Raw genomic sequence first — 18,353 nt, 5'->3', positions numbered from 1 at the left:
GACAGCGTTTATGCGGTGAATGTTGTGAATTTGCCCTCCATCACTGGTGGATATTGTAGGAAATATGATCATCGGCGAAAAAATTTAATATTGCACATAGAACTGATGCTCTCTCCCAAACATCCTGCATTTGACCTCTGATTCAAGAGAAAAACTACCCCAAATATCCTGTCTTCAATTTCTTCTGAACATAAACAACAAATCACGACAGGACTCAAGGTATGACATTAAGGGAAATTAAGTGACCACTGCACTGTTTCACAATAGCCCCAGGTCTGAAAACCTTGCCAGGGAACACCAACAGTAATAGGTTAAGTTAATTTATGACCTTCAATAATCCACCCTCAGGATGAAATCTGGTCTTCATCGATAATAACCTATCCAGGAAACAAGGGACAAAGAAACCAACTTTTCAATTCAGAGTCAAACGTACATTAATTAATCTACCGTGTTAATTAATATAAGTTGGATTTCGAAGTGCTGATTTTGATGAACTACTTGAAACTAGTTACACATATCCATTAACACAGAAAGAAGTAATGTCAGCTCTCACACCCATGTGTGCTACTTTACCCCTCCTCTTTCCACCCCTTTTCAGAGACAAAGAAGAGGGAGGCGGAAACACTTTCCTGGTGATACAGACCGATAGATTCAGTGTAAAACAGAACATCTTCTATTAATACTAACATGTATTGATTTTTTTTTTTGACATTTTAAACCTGGATTGACAGTCTATTTTATTTGCTAAGTGGATGATTCTATTATTCATACAATATGCAATTAGTGTCTTTCAGGCCAGGTTTTCAAACATGGAAGAATAAAATTGGTAACAAACTTTATTTATTCTTTAGGAAAGTAATTAGAACAAGAAAATAATTAAGACAGAATAGACTTGGTGGGTGGAGCAAGTTTTGAGCCATTGACCATCTATCGCAGCCCCCTGGACAGAAGACTATAAAGCTAGGAGTGACCTCAGGGATTCTGCTGCTTCTGATCTGGCTCCGCTTCTTCTTTTTGACGCTCTTCTTGTTGGTCCTGAGAATCAACTGAATACCAAGCTGCACAGAACATCCTGAAGGCAAACATCCAGCATTCTAACATAACAAAAGTTAGCAAAGTCAAAACTATGACAAACCCTGATGCTTAACTAAAAGTTCTGTGTCTCACAGCGGCCTGTGGACCTTCTGTCTGGACCATAGACTGTATATAAGAAGTGGACGTAGTCATTGTGACGTCACCCGTTGGTTTGTGGACTGCCGTTTTGAAGCCTCGAGTTTGTTGTTGAGTTTTTGCAACCAGTGGCACCGGACATAACCATATTTGGATGAGACGGTGGAGCTAATGGCTGTGTACGGCACTGGTTAAATTTACTCAGTGCTGTGGGTACGAGTCACTCTAGCCTGACTGACAGGTCGCCATGGTAACAAATTGTCAATCATATTTTCCTCTAAATGGGACCTTAACTTACTAAATGAACATCATGTTGTATTGAAGAAGACTTGAAATTAGTGATTGAGACTATAAACTCATTATGAAAGTGTTTACTGAGGTAATAAACCAGCTGAGAAGTAGGGTCATTTTACCATTATTTACCACTGATTCATCCTAGTAGATTAGGAAGCTGCATGTTGGCTGCTAATATCCAGCACACAGTACAATGCGCCCCACGTGTCTGACTATTTACGCCCTCCACATTAGCTGCCACTTACTCTATGTCCACAGCTGCACAGACCTGCGCTGTTTCCATCAGTTGCTCATCTTTGATTTTGATAAGTACAAACATGCATCACTTTCATATTCCCCTAGTAATGGTATCTGTTCGGCCACCTAAATCAAAAGCGAACAGAAGAATAGCTGTGCCTAACAACTTAATAAAAAGATTAATACAACTGCTCCAAAAGAACATAATAGGATGAAAATTAAGTGTGGACTATTAAATGTCAGATCCCTCTCTTCAAAAGCTATACTGGTTAATGAGCTAATATCAGATCATAATATACATTTGTTCTGTTTGACAGAAACCTGGTTGGGAAATGATGATTGTGTAAGCCTCAATGAATCCACTCCTCCCAGTCATAGTAATACGCACATACCTTGAGGCACTGGTTGAGGAGGTGGAGTTGCAGCTATTTTTCATTCAGACCTTTTAGTTAAGTCAAACCCCAAACTAAGTTATGGCTCTTTTGAAAGCCTTGTTCTTGTTATTTCAAACCCGACCTGGACAACTATGCAGCAGATTTTATTAGTTATCCTGTACCGTGCTCCCAGTCCTTACTCACAATTTTTATCAGACATTTTATCTGACTTAGTTCTTAAAACAGATAAAGTAATGATAGTAGGGGATTTTAATATTCATGTGGACGTCGAGAAGGACAGGCTCAGACCTGCATTTAGTTCACAGCTTGATTTGGTTGGCTTCTGTCCTTAAAAAAAAAAAAAAAAAAAACCTCAAAAACTCACACACTGTTTCAACCATACCCTCGACCTGGTATTAACATATAGTATTGAAATTAAAAACTTGGTGGTCTTTCCTCATAATCCCATTTTATCTGACAACTATCTATTATTTTTTGAGTTCCAATTGTTGAACTTCAAGCCACCAAGCAAATACGCCTATACTAGATCCCTATCTGATGGTGCTGTAAGTTTAAGGAGTCAATTGCGTCAGTGTGTAACTCAATTCAGTGTTTCATAATACCTCCAATAGACTCCTATGCTAACGTAAATCCCTCAAAAATTGACACTATAGCACTACAGGGCTGCTCGGAATGACTCTGGACATTGTTGCTCCTTTGAAAAAGAAGCGGATTATAACACAGAAGACTAGCTCCATGGTACAACAGTCAAAACACGCAAGTTAAAGAGAGCATCACGGAAACGTGAGAGGAAATGGCGTCTTACACATCAAGAAGATTCTCATTCAGTGTGGCAGGATAGTTTGAAAATGTATAGGAAGGCCCTCCGCAGCGCCAGAGCAGCCTATTACTGAAAATTAATAGAGGAAAATAAGGACAATCCCAGGGTCCTCTTCAACACTGTAGCCAGATTGACGGGAAGCCACAGCTCTAATGAACAAGGTGTCACTCTTGACCTCAGTAGTGACATTTTTATGAACCATTGTAATGACAAAATTTTAGTTATTAGAAAGAAAATTCAGCACCTCCTGCCTTCAATGGATGCCAACCTGCCCTTAGTCTCCTCCCCATCAGCCTACAACAATTTACTTCAGTTGTGTCCTCGTCCAAACCAATGACCTGCCTCACAGACCCCTTCCCGACCAAACTGCTCAAAGAGGTTTTGCCCTCAGTTGGCACTTCTTTGTTAAATATTATCAACCTTTCCTTGACAACAGGCTATGTACCTCAGTTCTTTAAGGAAGCGGTTATTAAACCACTTCTTAAAAAGCCTGCTCTTGATCCAAGGGTTTTAGACAGTTTACAGACCGATATCAAACCTTCCTTTCATATCAAAGATCCTTGAAAAAATTGTAGCAAATCAACTCTGATTATCTGATATCTGATGATCTTATTGCATAGCAACAACATATTCGAAACATTTCAGTCAGGTTTCAGAATGCATCATAGTACAGAGACAACACTTGTAAAAAAAATCTCTAATGATCTTTTAACAGCATCAGATAAAGGATTAGACTCTATTGTTCTTGTTAAATTCTAAGTGCAGCATTTGATACAACTGATCACCATATTTTACTACAGAGACTTGAACACTTAATCGCCATTAAAGGAACTGCTTTAAGCTGGTTTAAATCCTACTTAATATATTTCACTCAGGCTTCCCATATAACCTCACAGCTGCTGAACAGTGAATAACGGTGATTTCACTGATCAGTGCCAAAGTTATCCATTTTTCTGATCAATCTGGTCCTCAATCATTTAGCAATTATTCATCGCTGTATTCATTACATTAATTTATCCTGTTCATTTGTGTGTCTAGTAGTTATCAGTTGTGTAAGCAATAAATGTTTTTCTGTAACTTACATTCAGTCACTTTATGTTTCTTGAATGGACAAGAGAAACAACTTTTAAACAATTTTAAATGAATGTTAATGGTGAAGTAGTGTATTCACTACATATTGGGAAACATCATATAAAATATAAATAAAAAATGGCAATGTAAATATTAGGCATGTGGTACCGAAAACGCTATAACTTCTATATATTCTACAGACACTAAACCTAAAAAAAAATAAAAAAACCTAATTTGATTTGTGACCTCTGTAAATAATCTAAAAATATCCTTAATGTGAAGACCACAAGAGGTTTTTACCTTCTGACCTCAGAGACCAGAGAAGCAAAGGGGGTCTCCCAGGCGTACATCTTTATGATCCTAATTCCAGACACCACCTCGTTCATTGTGCGGATTCTGTTGTCAGTCAGTCCTGCTGTCTTACTCCTGTAAAGGAAATGTTTGTTTACTTAAATACTGCAGAAATACAGCTCAACAGGAAAGACAATAAAATGTGACAATATTCAAAATAATTTTGTAGATGACTTAAAATGTGCTCTGATTCCTACTCAGTTTGAAACACATTTCTCCATCTATTATGCCACAAACTGCATAATGAATAAAGGTTTAACAATTGGAACAACAGTACAGTGTGTAACCAGGCAGCTGAACCCTGCAGTTTCTTTTTCAAGGACAAACTAGTATTGAAACAGATTAACAACTATATATTACTTGACCCTTGTCCAGTACTTACTTTACATGCAGCAGCGACTCCATTAACCGTCAACGAAGACTAAAGTTCTAAAAATGGATAACCCGACTGGAACAATCTCTTATGTCAATGTTTGCAATGTCCCCAAAGAGTCATTTAATGATGATTTAACAGTGATTCAGCAAATTACGTTTCAGTAACAGTCGTGTTTCTATTATTTATTGAGTATTTGCATCTGTATTTATTGATTTTCTGGTTGTGAATTCATTATTGAATCGCCCCGGAATATGATGATGTGTCCTTTGATCATGGGAAACTTATATCAAAGCAGACACCCAGGAATCATCATCCACACATGTGACTGAATGGAAATGAAGATAAATGGTGTTAAAAAAAAAATTTACAAAAATAATGTCTCTTGCCGACAGGAAGACTTTAATAGTCTCCATAATAAAAGGTCCTTTTGTTGTTCGGACCCACAATGAACACAGAGTCTGAATCTGAAACTTGGGTGATACACTTGAGTTTAATCCGTTCTCTGTCTTCACTCTAGTGTGATACTCCACTGATTGTGATGTATCAGGACAGAGAGATAAGCTGCACGGCGGCAGTCGTCTTATGTGCATTTTTACAATCACAATGCCTGCTCAACCATCGGGTTGGTCCATCAGCCCAACCCTAGCGTGTCAGTCACTAAAATCCTTCTGTGAAGGCTGCTTTCGTGTATCCTCGGAGCACAAATGAGAGCTTTGGGACGGCATGCAAGATGACGAACCAGAACAACTTCCAGTTCAAGCGAGTCGGGAATAAATGTCAAGAGAATTTAGATATACCAGGTAATTTTAGTAGTGACCTCGATCCACAGTGAATCACATGAACAATAGAAAAACTGCTTGTCTTGTTGTCTTCAGCTTCTTGTATGTTGGCAAACAAGACTGCAAATCTAGTAGGAGTGGGACAGACAGCCCGACTAATTCATGGACACAACGAGACAGCAGTTTGTGCAGACAGAGGGCTGAATAAAGAAAGTAAAATAGGCGTTTACAAATTCAACCAGTTTAGTTTGCAACCTGACTGTTCAACCAACTCTCAATGTTAAGTAGCAGTGAAATCTGCTTCCGACAGTAGTCCTTTCAGCCGGCAAAATAAATGGCTTTCTACTAGAAATGCTGCTTGTTTACTTCTGTGTGAAATTAAAGAACCATTGTTTTTAAAAAAAATTACCTATTGTTAAGTGGAAAATCTGCTGTGTGCCGTTCTAGCTTGTAAAGCATAGCTAAAGTAACTAAAGGCTTAAAAGGGTGAATTTCCAAGGTTTCAGCTTGACTGGAATATCCAGACTCATAGTCAGTCAGTCAGTCAGTCTGTGTTACCTGAACTTAGAAAAGAGCCTTCCAAACATGGTTTGCACTGGCATCAGAAACATGAGGACCACCATGCCTGCCAAGCACGATGGACCGATCTCCGCCCACAGAAGCCCCACGACCACTGCTGCCTGGAGGGGCCCCACCCACAGGAAGTGCAGGAAGATTGTCACCTATTAAAGAGAACTTGCTGTGAATGAGCTGCAACATGATCAGGAACGCATGCAAATATATGACTAAACTATTTCTTCAACACATCTGAGTCACACACTTATCACTAAGAGCCACATTTGTTCTGAACAAGCGCGAGTACTAATCTCTAAACATTCAGTACCAGAAGGTTTGAGTCAATCCTAACCAGCATGAGAGCATGACATAGTCTTATTAACTGCCCATTTCCAAGAAACAGCATGCCCTGAAGAAACTGTGGGGTTTTCACAGCAGGCTCTGACCACTGATTAAAATGAAACTCAAATCTCCAGCGAGGCAAACTGGGTTTGGTGCCACAAAGGCTCAAGAGCATAATCAAGCCTGAAGCTCACACATGAGAGATCTGCCAGTGTTTCTGTGAGTGATCACATTTAGCACAGCGCTGACGTGAGACACCACGCTACAATCATGCCAAGAACTCAAAGTCTTCATTTTATTTGAAAGAAGAACATAGTGACCTTGAATACAAAACATTTACTTCAGCCGTACTTCGATTCCACATGAAACCACAACCCTCAGTTTAAATGATATTAGTGTAACAGATGTCAAGGGAGCACAGTGGGAGTTGATGAAGAAACAAGACTCAGAGAAGGTTCAAAATAAACACAAGCCAATGCCACTGTGGAAAGAGTGGAGGACACAGGAGTAGGTGGAGAGGAAGAAGGTGTTGATACAGCTGATGTCTCACTAGTCTACTGAGGTGAATGCAGAAAAACACTCACTGCAGGTTTCTTTTCAGAAGAAAGGTGATTTTCTTAGAGATGTTCTAAAGTTAAGGATCAGTATCGGGCCGATCCGGGCATACTTAAGTATCGGCCAGAGACGTTTTATAGAGGAGACACGCCACTCCACACACCAGAATCCCTAATCCAACCCTATAAGGAAAGCCTGTAACGCCAAAAATGGCAGTTATCCCGCCCCTCCCACTAGAAAACCAATTGTCTGCTTTCAACAGCCGAGGCAGGAAACATTTCAGTAAATTGTGAGGTTCCACAGATGTAAGGGTTTACTACACATGCGTAATAGAATAACCGGTGGGGACAAACGCTTTTTAAGCCTTATTCTTGGGCAAAGTCATCAAACTTTCAGCGATTTACTGCTGATTCTACACATGCAGGTTTTATGTCCCAATGACAATTGAAAGTGCCAAGATACCAAGATGGCTGTCGAGTGGCAGGACTTGCCTATAAGGACTTCGTCGGGTATCGGCTAAAGCAGAAACAGATCCGATCCTTCCACAGTAGCCTGCTACTGTTGCAAGCTAATATACTCTCCTTCAGCACAGCCTACAGTGTGTGTACATTTCAAAGTGAATATTATTGTGTGAATGTGAACAATGATTTGGGCGCACGGGTGAGTGACTTCAATTCAGACAGTTGACAAAAGACAATTTTTTATTAGTAAAGATCTGTGTACAAAACGACATTTGTACATTTGTAGCCAGAGCTGACCCTCACTTTCACTGGTTAAAATTAATTCATTATAAAGTTCCAAGAGTAACTTGATGGCAGGCCAAAATTAAACTTGCCTGTTGTCGGATTTAAGTTCTCTCTGCAAGCTGTTGTCCGTCATCCTCAAAGATAATTTATGTGGGAAGAACCTCCACTCTGAAACCATCATATAGCAGTAAGAGGACCTACTGTTTTTCTAGTTCCAATAACTCAAACAGAGTGATAGGTCAATCTTAAGAGTCCCATTCTCCAATTAAACTTTCATTCATATTATATCTATAATTTAAGCTTCTAAACATACTAGTTTTCAATCAGGACCTTCGAGCAGTTTGTGAAAAATAAGGTGCGTCAGGTACTCAGTACTGGCCAGATCGTTTGTGGTTAGGGTTAAAAATCTGGTACTGTGATCATCATTGATTAACTTGCTTTAGGCAACTTGCTAATTTTGACTTTATGAATGACTTTAAATAGGCCTATAATTTCCAAACACTAGCTTCCCTCCAGGCAGTCAATAGACAAAGTTCTTACTGTGATGCAGAGACAGAGCTCAGTTCAAACTTTATGAATGAAAGATACTTTTGTTACAGATTAATAAATCACCACTCTGAAACTCTTGCTCCAGTCTATGTTGCCAAGCTGGTCGGCAACATGTAAAGCTGAACCGAAGCCGTGGCTTCTCACTGACCCGCTGTTCTCTGCTTCTGACTGGCTAGTAGTCCTTAACTAGGAACTGCGCATGCGCAACTCCCAACAAAGATCATTTAAAGACAAGATGCATCACTCCATAGCTAAAACGAAGCATCAACACACAGGGTGTATGAGCATTAAATTTCACTTACATCATCAAACTTGTTGACGTCATTAGAAAGGAGGTTGACAATCTGGCCTGTGGTGGTCTTTCCCATGGCCATACTGCTGAGACACAGAGCCTAGTAAGAAACAGGAATCATAATCATCAGTGAAGCAGGATCACAATCACAATGACAATGTCCACATTGACAGATCTGCAAAATATAATTTTGTTCAAATGTCTGTCTTTAGTAGCTGAAGTAGTCTTTAATGCGAGTGGGTGTGGATAAAAGACAGGAGGTTAAAAATGCTAGGAAGTAGTTTTTAATTTTTTCCTTCAATGGTTATCCTTTTGTGCTCTTAAGGGATTACAAAGCAGAACTTGGAAGCACCCTCGACATTTCAGTTGCAATTACAATTAAATTTCATGACGTGAGAAGCACAGGCAAGCTGTCCCCCTACTGACCTTTTTGTAGATCATGTGACACATGGCCACTCTGATCTTCATGCCGGCTCTCTGGACATGGTAGAAGTAGAGGTGATGGATCAGCGCCAGGCCGATGGTGCAGGTGGACAAGGCTGCAGCGTAGCCGAGAGTCTCGTACAAAGCTGTCTTGTTGTCTGGGTCGTAATTTTCAAAATACATAATCATCTTCCCTAAGATGACCGGCTGGATCACTTTAATGACTTCCTGATATGCGGGGAAAGAGATGAAATGTTTTGATTTGTGGCAGACATGCTGCTGACAAACTAATATTAGAACATATAGGCTAGTTTTAAGGCTTGCAAAACTGTTTTCAAAAGGATTTTCAACTGAATGTAAAATAATTTGAAAGCAAGAGATTAAAAACACCCAATTCACCTCTTTTCCAAAGCTGAACACACTTACCTCAATGAGGGTGAAGAGTCCCAACAATGCATATGATTTCCAGTAGCACCTAATGATAGCTTTGGAGAGTCCAGGTGTGCGCAGCTCTTTGGTAGCCTTCTGGACCTCATGATCCCAGTATCTGTTGTTACAAGAAAATGCCACGTTATTTAATGCATCTTTGTGTGTAACAGGATGCTGAGCATTGCATCCAGGTGAGTCAGGACTTGCCTGCAAGGCAGCGTTCACATACTTGCATAATCAAAAAGAGGCTTCCCTTTCACTTAATGGCAATGCTTGACTTTTGACAGGCAGAGTAGTATTAGTTAGTCAGGCAATGTGGCTCATTAAAAGGCAAGTTCTAACCTGCTATGATCATTTTGCAAGCTACAGCCACTAGTCCTGTGGTTGATGCAGAGGGATTTAACAACTTTCAATACCAAAGATGAAGCACCTTCATAACCTCAAAATGATACCCCTCTTTTTATAACGTTGAAAAGCTACCGCATCTGTAATTAAATTTAAGACACTGGGCCTCATACAACAACCATTTCGTATCCTCATCTTAACTTTATTACTTTATTTCGCACGATGGACTCGTGTGAGTGTGTCACGTCAAATGACCCGTGTTAACATAATGAATGCCAACTGTGCGTAAACGTAGCAAGTGTATTTGAGGAAATTATTAATAATTAATAAATTAGAATAATTTAACCCCCACGATAATACCCCCATATTTCGGGACGTGTTCATTCATGAAAATAGCATTAAAGAGTACAAAAACGGGGAACTACAGTCTACAAATTTTAACAGCATCAGCATAGGAATTAAGGGACCCGCTAAAGGAATGATTTAAAAAAAAACAAAAAACTAGAGCACTACAGCAGTGTCAACAGAGGTTTGTTTGGTCCCTGAAATAAAGGAGAAATGGTCGGATATGAAAATGGCATCAAAAACCTCACATATAAAAAGTGTAAATTTATAAACACATTTACATTATTAACCTGCTGTTATTTAGAGTCTTGCTCAGGGGTTCAAAAGAAGTAAGCCAGCCATGATGCGCCTGGTTCCACTTCCCGTTACCTTATTACATACAGAGACAAATTAACTCAAATGCACCTGTGTCATATACATAACCATAAAACCATGTTATGTTTTCATTACCTTAGCCATTTATAATCTACACTGTATATACACACAGGAATCCTCAAGTAAAATTCAAGACCTTTTCACCATACAAACAGTTAAGTCAGCAACACACCTTTAAAAAGGGGCACTGTGGAGTTTTTAAAAGGAATTTAAATATATTTATAACATTTTTATATCCTATATGTGAACAAGTTGTACGTTCACCTAAAAATTGTGGCATTCACCAACTTTCTCAGTGGCCTATAACTGCCTGTTTAGGCCTACGGTTTTCTGGTCGGATTTCCTGCGAAAATCCACTGTCTTACATAGACTATGATGTTTATGTGCACAACATTACTGCAAAACATGTGAAACACAGTGTGATTTTGTGTTTTAGTTGGTTCAAACTAGATAATGTTAGCTTGCCCGCAAACACCAACCAGTTGATAACTACCTGACACAGTTGCAACTTATTTTCAGGCATAAATATGTAAAGGGTGTCCTATTAGTTGCAATCTGAAACCTTACTGCTAGGAGCCACTAAAAACTACACAACACACCTTTAACTTACATTTACTATAAACAGATTTTGAGACTGTAAACCAAACACTTTGTTTGCGATAACTTTCATCAACCACCGTCTCAATAAAACATAAAAATAAATTTTTTAATCACGATTAATCGCATGATTTTCTGCAATTAATTGCATAGTTATCCGCAAAATTGAATAGTGAATTCTTAAGTTGAGATTTAAAAGAAACATTTTATTGCTACTGTGTAAAGGGAATACTGCTGATAAAAAGCACCTTAAGTGTTTGCAAACCACATGTTATTGCACGTTTGCCTATATATCACGCGATTAATTGTGATTAAAAATTTTAATCGTTGCCCAGCACTACTAATTTCATGTAGTTATTCTCAGTGCTCTGTTCTGGCCTTGCAACGTGGACAGAAATGTGCCATTACCTTTGTGAATCAAACTGCTAAACTTCTGTTAATGTAATGGTGATACATAACATGTGTGTGCCTATCAGGTGAACAATAATGAATAATTTCAGAATTTGCATTAAAAAAAAATAGATGATATTGCTTCACTACTGTGCACACAAATGTATAATTTGTACTTTTACATTAAAAACATTGCACCATTTTACCACAAGCTGAAATTAAGACTATCAATATTACTTTGTGTTTCTGTTGCATTTCAAACAAGACATTTTGCTAAGCTTAAGCTTGCTTATCTAATTAAGAAAAGCAAGAGGAGCCTTGATCCGCACCTCACAATCTCTTTGTAAACTTCATGTATTATGTAGTTTATAATTGACTGTGGTCCAGAAACAGAGAGGCTTACATTTTCCTATTATCTGTCAGTGGTCATACCTGATGCAGTAGATGTAGCACTTAATTTTTTTTTATGTGGATTTTGTTTAATGAACAAGTAACAATAATATTCAAAATAACATATGGCTTTAATAACCATAATAAGTAAATATAATTTCTTAATACATCTAAATAACATAATTTCGTGGCTGGAAGCTCTGACCATGTGTTAGCTAATCTCTCAGTATTTTTGGACTTCCCTACCCTGTCTGTGTCTTGTAGTTCCTACTGAAATCTTAAAAAAAAAAAAAAAATCTATGAACAAATACTTCAAATTTAAATTTTTTCAAATTACTGAAAAGGGCTAAAGGTCTTCCTAAAAACAGCTTTAGACTAGTTTTTAACAAACATTAATCAAACCGTGCATTTGATGGGGACTATTTTCAGCTGTGGATAAATCCTCATTTGGTGATCTATTGCGTATTTCTGGCAGCAGGACAGTGTATGATGAGTCAAAATAAACACATCCAGAGTGTGGGTTCAACATAAAGATGGGTTTATGGTCATTGCAGCAGTGTGGTACGCTGATGTATTTTTATTTTTTTTTAATAGCACAGACAAATAAGATTCATCTGGAAACACACAAAGTACTTGGTTTATAGGACATATTTATGTTGGTTTTGGTCTTACCATTTTCTATCAATTATAAAATATAGAATATCACCAGACTTTTAAATCCTTTGACAAGTCCCTGCAGAGATAAAAGACAAGACTTTTCTATATTTCCAGTCATGAAGTAAATTACACTATAAACTGCTACAGAAGCAATTCACCAGACTTGCACTTTTGAACTTTTTAAAGTATTTTATTTCACTGACATTCCACCCCCACGCCAATAGAGCAGGTCTTATCTCAGCACTTCAACACAGTGCGTAAGTAATGCCCCCTGACTAACAGAGCTGGAATGTCTTAAGGATAGGCCTTTATGCTCATTTGGCCCCTGATAAATTCAGATATCACTGTCAATTAAACGGTTGACAAAAGGCTGTTACTACTAAATAAATCTTGCTAGAATTCAGACCATGAAAACGTCCACATTCGACCATCTGCTTCATAATCATATCTGTCATACTGTAAGTCTCCCTTCTGCCGTCAAAACCTAGTCATAATGTTATGGCTGATCAGCTTACTATTTTTTGCTATGGCAACTGGCAGCGCTTGTAGAAGGAGCAACCGGTAGCTCCTTCAAACTTCACTACACTTTTATTTTTTGTTTTTTTCGGCTTTATTGCCAAAACATGTGTTACCTCTGACATAAGTACAGTCATTATGAGATGAAGACGGGGTATGTGGCTCGTGCATGTGCGCTCAATCTCACATTGATTGGGATGTATAAAGGAAAGGTGTGCAGGACCTGGCGTACGCCTGGTTTTATACATGTGGATATTTCTGTGCTTAAGTACTTAATACAAATTCTGTGAGTACGCCATCTTTCAGTATGAAAGCTGCGCAGTCTTTTATACATGAGGCCCCTGGTGTTTTAAAAGAGGAGGGGGGTTGTCTTATGATCATGGTCGTCTGATATTTGAGTTAATAGTTTAGACAGTTTTATTAGACATATGAAATTCAGCTGATATCTTTTTCATATGACACCTTGCTTTGCAAATGTGGCGATCGATGTGGTGGTCGTTTTGGTTTTAAGTAATGGGAGTGGCTTTTCTGTCATCAACATCCAGTAAGATATCTGGAATTCGTGTCCCAGACTTTTAATAATGATGACAATATGAATTGAGGTGCGATACAACTTAATGGCAAGGGGAAATGTAATTGACCCTTCGCTAAGCCACGCCCCAAATACTCAGCTGGCCAATCACAGTCCAGTATAGGACTCTCTCTAATGGTGCTTTCAGACCAAAAGCAAAGCTAGCATTTGGGGCGGTGAGTTTGCATACAAAGTCAATGCAAAGACGTGTAGAGCCGCAATTTCCTGTCGGGCGGCGCGAAGGGGCCAGCAACGTGAAGGCAATGCGAAGGAATTCGCGTGAGTTGAATATTTTCAACTCAAGCGAGAAAGTCGCATGTAGCTGAGTCGCGATAGCCTATCAGTGTTGAGGTTGTCTGTACATCACCGATGGCTTCAGAGCAATGTGTGGAGAGGGCCAGGCAGAGCGGGAGATTGAAAATCTGCTGGCCGACTGAGAGCTGCTAAACTTGGGGGAGAGGAGCTGGGAGCAGCGCTGCAACCTTTAGACAAATAAACACCCGTAGTCGGACTGGATTATGCTCTAACAACTACGTCGTTTACTCATTGGAGGAGCTTGGAGTACACTGCTTTTATTAAATTAGCTTTTTACTTAGGTTTTTGGTTAAGCTTTTTACAACATTGATTTATCTTCACTGGAGCTTCTCAGCAGCTAGCTTCCGTGCACATTCGGTTCCAGTGTTGTTGTTAGCGTCGTTAGCTCTGTCGGACTACAACTTCATATTTATATAAAAACCGGACAAAATTGGACATTACTTGGAGAAAAGAAAGCGAGGAGGGTGAACTACCAGGTGACCAAGTTAGCATAGAATAGCTCTGATTGATCCAAACTCCATTCAGAAAACAAACATTTTAGAAGTTGTTGTCCTGCTGTCTTGTTGACAAAGCATGAATTCATATGTTTAACAAATCTGCATCATGTTGTAGTTATTTCGGCATCAGTTTAATCCGTTTATTGCTATTTAATCACAGCAAAATGTTTACTTTGGGTTCATACAGCTGTAGTAATGGCAAGCTGTTTTTATTCACGTTAAAATCGCCTTCTCGCGTTGTGTCTGAACACTTGCAGCGAATGTACTCACGCAAGGAAAGCGTCGCGAGGAGAAAATTCGCGTTTGATCTGAATGCCGCATAACTGTGGTCCAACACTTTCATGGCTGCACTCCATTGACTAATGCAAAATGAGTAGTTTTCTAGCTTTGTTGCTATATTTTTCCAAGATATGGTCAAAGCTGTTCCTGGGGAACTTTTAATAGTTACAGTGACTACCCAGAGAGGTGGAAAGTAGAAGTACGATTTTTTCATTTTCCAAAGCCTAAAACAAATCCAGGAAAATGTTGGCTGTCTGTCATCCATGTTGAAACGTTTTAACTTAAATCAAGAGACGGCTGTTTGTGGGTCTCTGTGTGTGTGTCGCATTGAACATTACAATGCAGCAGCTGTGTGTGGTGTCGCTATGATGACCAGCTACATTGAGGGGTGCCATCTCTGGGTACTACATGCAATGGAAAATGGAGGACAGCCAAGTCGAGTCGAGTCGGTACTGGTCATGGCGTGTTTGCAGCAGAGTTACGTTAGGCCTGTGAGTGTGAAGATAACTGAAGGAGGCAAATTCAATAAGTGAGTGATACTTAAGATGGAGAACGAAGTGTAATTAAAACGGTGAAATAAAAAAAAACAAGCTAAGTTAATAAAAATAGTAAAAAACATTCCCGCTAAAACCGCCCCCCTCTGTCCAGCCCGTTCAACAGAAAATACCAATATTTATTTTATACCGAAACTCTGCCTAACAGTAATGGGATATGACTTTTTGGCCAGATCGCCAAATCTCAAAATCAAATTACATAGCCCAACTGTTCTGCTTTTTAATGATTGTAATAGTGAATAGAGACCAATCCAGCTGTCCGGAAGCAGTGTTGATCCTTAATATCGTTGTCCTCTTTCTCAATAGTCAATAATAATATGGTGGTTCACTTTTACTCTGTGATCAGTAGGCTTTAGCTTCTGTCTTTATTCTTTTCACCTCAGTTTGAATACCCTGAATACAATCTTCAAACTACAATGCAACTGCAAAACTGTATGCTTCTTTCGGGGGTTCGTTGTTTCCCCAAAAATGAGAATATTTCTCCAGGGACTGCAGTAATATGGTGGCAGCCCCATGCTAAAAGTCCAACAGTTGTCAACTTAGCAACAGTAACTAAGGGGGGGGGGGGGCGTGGCTTAGCGAAGGATGCGTTTTGACATCTGTGACGCGAGTCCAACTTTTAAACTCTAATTTTAATAATGGGATGTGGTACGGTAAGAAGATTTTGAAGGCCTCTCTTACCTGTGCAGATCCTGTCCCAGCCTCTCCGACCTGTCCTCCGCGAGCACGTCGTACAGGTCCTCTTCCTCCAGCCTGCGTTTGTATCCAACGCGGAACAAAGGATTGAGCCACCTGATGGAAGAACAATCAGGAGGAGAAGAGATTTGACAGAAAGAGGGAGATGAACCACAGTGTACAAATGAATGACCATCACTTATACGTGTAGGAGTGCTACAACCAAAATCAAACGCACTTGCATCCATGAACATTTGTCAGACATATTAATGTGAGCAAAATGATCCATTGTGTTGCAAACAGCAATGACAGTCTTCTCAGAGCGGACACACACATGTGCAACTTTCACTTTGGACTTGACCAATCAAACCAAATGATTCAACAGGAAACTACCAGCATAAACATGCAGAGGATGATGTGAGTAACTTATTGGTTAAGAGGGGTCTGACTTCAACATGAAATGAAACTGCTGTTATCAACCAACTGCTAAATAAGGGGCAAACTCGAGTCACATGTTATTCAACGCTTAAAAGCAACACTTCTTCTTGTTTTTAGCTGCTTTAGGGTTACACTCAGCAACCTCGGTCTGCTCGTGTCACCGTGGAGTAAAATGAAAAACATTTTAAGTATGAACAAAACCATTTTAAATCCCCCGCTAACGGTAAAGTTTGCTAACGTCGTTTTCCATCCGGGGACGTCTCGTTGTCAACTGACTCTTTTACTTACCAGAAAAATACCTTGGACAAAAGGTTCGCCGTCGCTGACGGGTTGGTTTTGCCATTTTTACTGGCTTTTTCCATAGTAGTCCGCACACTGACACGGTTCCCTTTCAACTTTCTCCCCTTCTACGAAATCTTCTACTCCGGGTTATATGCCGTAACCTCCGAACCACACACGCCAGACTGAGGTCGGCAATAAGGTGTGCTGCGACAAGAAAGTGATTAAAAAAGGCACATTGAACGGCTCCGCCCCGCAGACTCCTGATTGGCTGCAAATATTTGTCGCCACAGGGTTCTGCTCTGCCATTGGCTGGTAATATTGGCAGCTCATAAATCCATATGTTTTCAGCAGTATAAACTAATTTGAGGCATATTTACCTTGATTCATAAAAAAAAAAGGGGGGGGAAAGGAGCCAATCATAAGCTTGGATTTATTGTCCGAATTAGGCCTCACAATATACAAACACAATTTACAAAATAACCTGAAAGAGTTGTGAAAATATAGAAATAAATGATTTCCACAAGTCTACTTCAAGTGTGACAGCAAAACCCAAAAACACTGTAAGGAAGCAAGAGTTTAAAAACACCATAAATTAACACAGGTTCACTATCAGATATATACGTTTAATCATAATTACTCTAGTACCTCATCTCTTTATTTCACACACATACACGTGTTCTGAGCTTGCATAGTCATGCTGACTATCTCATGGTCTGTCTTGATAAGGGGGACTGGAGTGTGCCAATCCTAATTTAAGCAATTTGGAAGAGTTAGGCAATTTTCTAATCATTATTAGTCCATGGCAAAGGAAATAACTGTATTAAATTAAAGCTCATTTTTGTTTCTCGCTGCCTTTTTGGTCCCTTGCGCAAACACACAGAGACACGTGATGCAGTCACAGAGAGGATATCCTATAAATAAAGAGCATAAGGCTGTAGATGAGAGATGCCCTCTGACACTCTGCAGGTGTTTCCTGAGCTAAAACAAACATCCTGGAAGAGAGTACAGAGAAAAAAATCTCCCTCTACCCTCATCCGATTTCAATGTTCAAATACACCTTAAAAGAAATCCAGTCACATGTAACCAAGGTAAACTATTATCCTGACACTGACAAGCTAATGATAACAGACTGAAGAGGCCCTGGCACTCGCACCTTGCACGTTATCCTCCTGTTGATGTTTAGCTAGCACCGACTGGGAAAAGGGCTGAAGGAAAAAAGCCAGCTGGAGATTATTACAAGCAGCTGAACTCAGCCCAATAACATTCATCTGCATGGGATCAACACTCCTTTCCCATGCTATCCCAGCCGTGGGATGGGCCTATTTTCCACTCACATATTCTCCCTTCAGTGAGCACAGAGGAAGAAGTGCTCAATTTGTTTCATTTTAATTACAGTTTACAAGGTTAATGCAGCAGTTAACAAGGTGCTGTCAATTAAATTCAACAGTTTTCATCAGGAACGGTACATGCATAACAGCATGGAAATATCAAAAAATACATGACAAGAGCATATTTTATTTTTACTTTTACAAACAGCACAAAAGATGTAAACAAAGGTGACAGGATAGATCAAGAAATCATAGACTTATATAGTGATCCTCCCCCAGAAATGAAAGTTACATAATCTTGCTTTAACACCACATGATGCAACTGAATTGACTAACTAGTTAGCGTAATAGATAAATGTCCAGCTTCTGCCACTCCAAGTGGTAGTAGCAAAAATGTAAACTTAACCAAAGCTAC

At 39.4% G+C, this 18,353-nt stretch overlaps 2 protein-coding genes across 4 annotated transcripts in view; one reads left to right on the top strand and one right to left on the bottom strand.

Annotated features, from left to right (window-relative positions):
• The window catches only part of abcc4 (ATP-binding cassette, sub-family C (CFTR/MRP), member 4), a 38,909-nt gene extending 22,092 nt beyond the window's left edge, over positions 1-16,817 (bottom strand). The window contains exons 1-7 of the mRNA XM_046054035.1: positions 16,617-16,817; positions 15,897-16,007; positions 9,382-9,502; positions 8,959-9,183; positions 8,543-8,632; positions 6,052-6,215; positions 4,288-4,413 (exon numbers count right to left, since the gene is read on the bottom strand). Of these exons, the coding sequence (XP_045909991.1) occupies positions 4,288-4,413; positions 6,052-6,215; positions 8,543-8,632; positions 8,959-9,183; positions 9,382-9,502; positions 15,897-16,007; positions 16,617-16,690 (911 nt within the window). The 5' untranslated portion in view covers positions 16,691-16,817. The remainder of the gene's footprint in view (positions 1-4,287; positions 4,414-6,051; positions 6,216-8,542; positions 8,633-8,958; positions 9,184-9,381; positions 9,503-15,896; positions 16,008-16,616) is intronic.
• The window catches only part of cldn10a (claudin 10a), a 10,557-nt gene continuing 8,044 nt past the window's right edge, over positions 15,841-18,353 (top strand). For 2 of the 3 annotated variants that reach the window (XM_046054104.1, XM_046054089.1), the window contains exon 1: positions 15,841-16,307. The gene's annotated coding sequence lies outside the window, so the exon portion shown is untranslated. The remainder of the gene's footprint in view (positions 16,308-18,353) is intronic. The other variant, XM_046054096.1, reaches the window with a different exon arrangement.

This window comes from Micropterus dolomieu, linkage group LG01 (assembly GCF_021292245.1).
Source record: "Micropterus dolomieu isolate WLL.071019.BEF.003 ecotype Adirondacks linkage group LG01, ASM2129224v1, whole genome shotgun sequence".
NCBI lineage: Eukaryota > Metazoa > Chordata > Actinopteri > Centrarchiformes > Centrarchidae > Micropterus > Micropterus dolomieu.
Note: the sequence above shows the minus strand (reverse complement) of the source record. Positions and strands in the feature narration are given on the sequence as shown.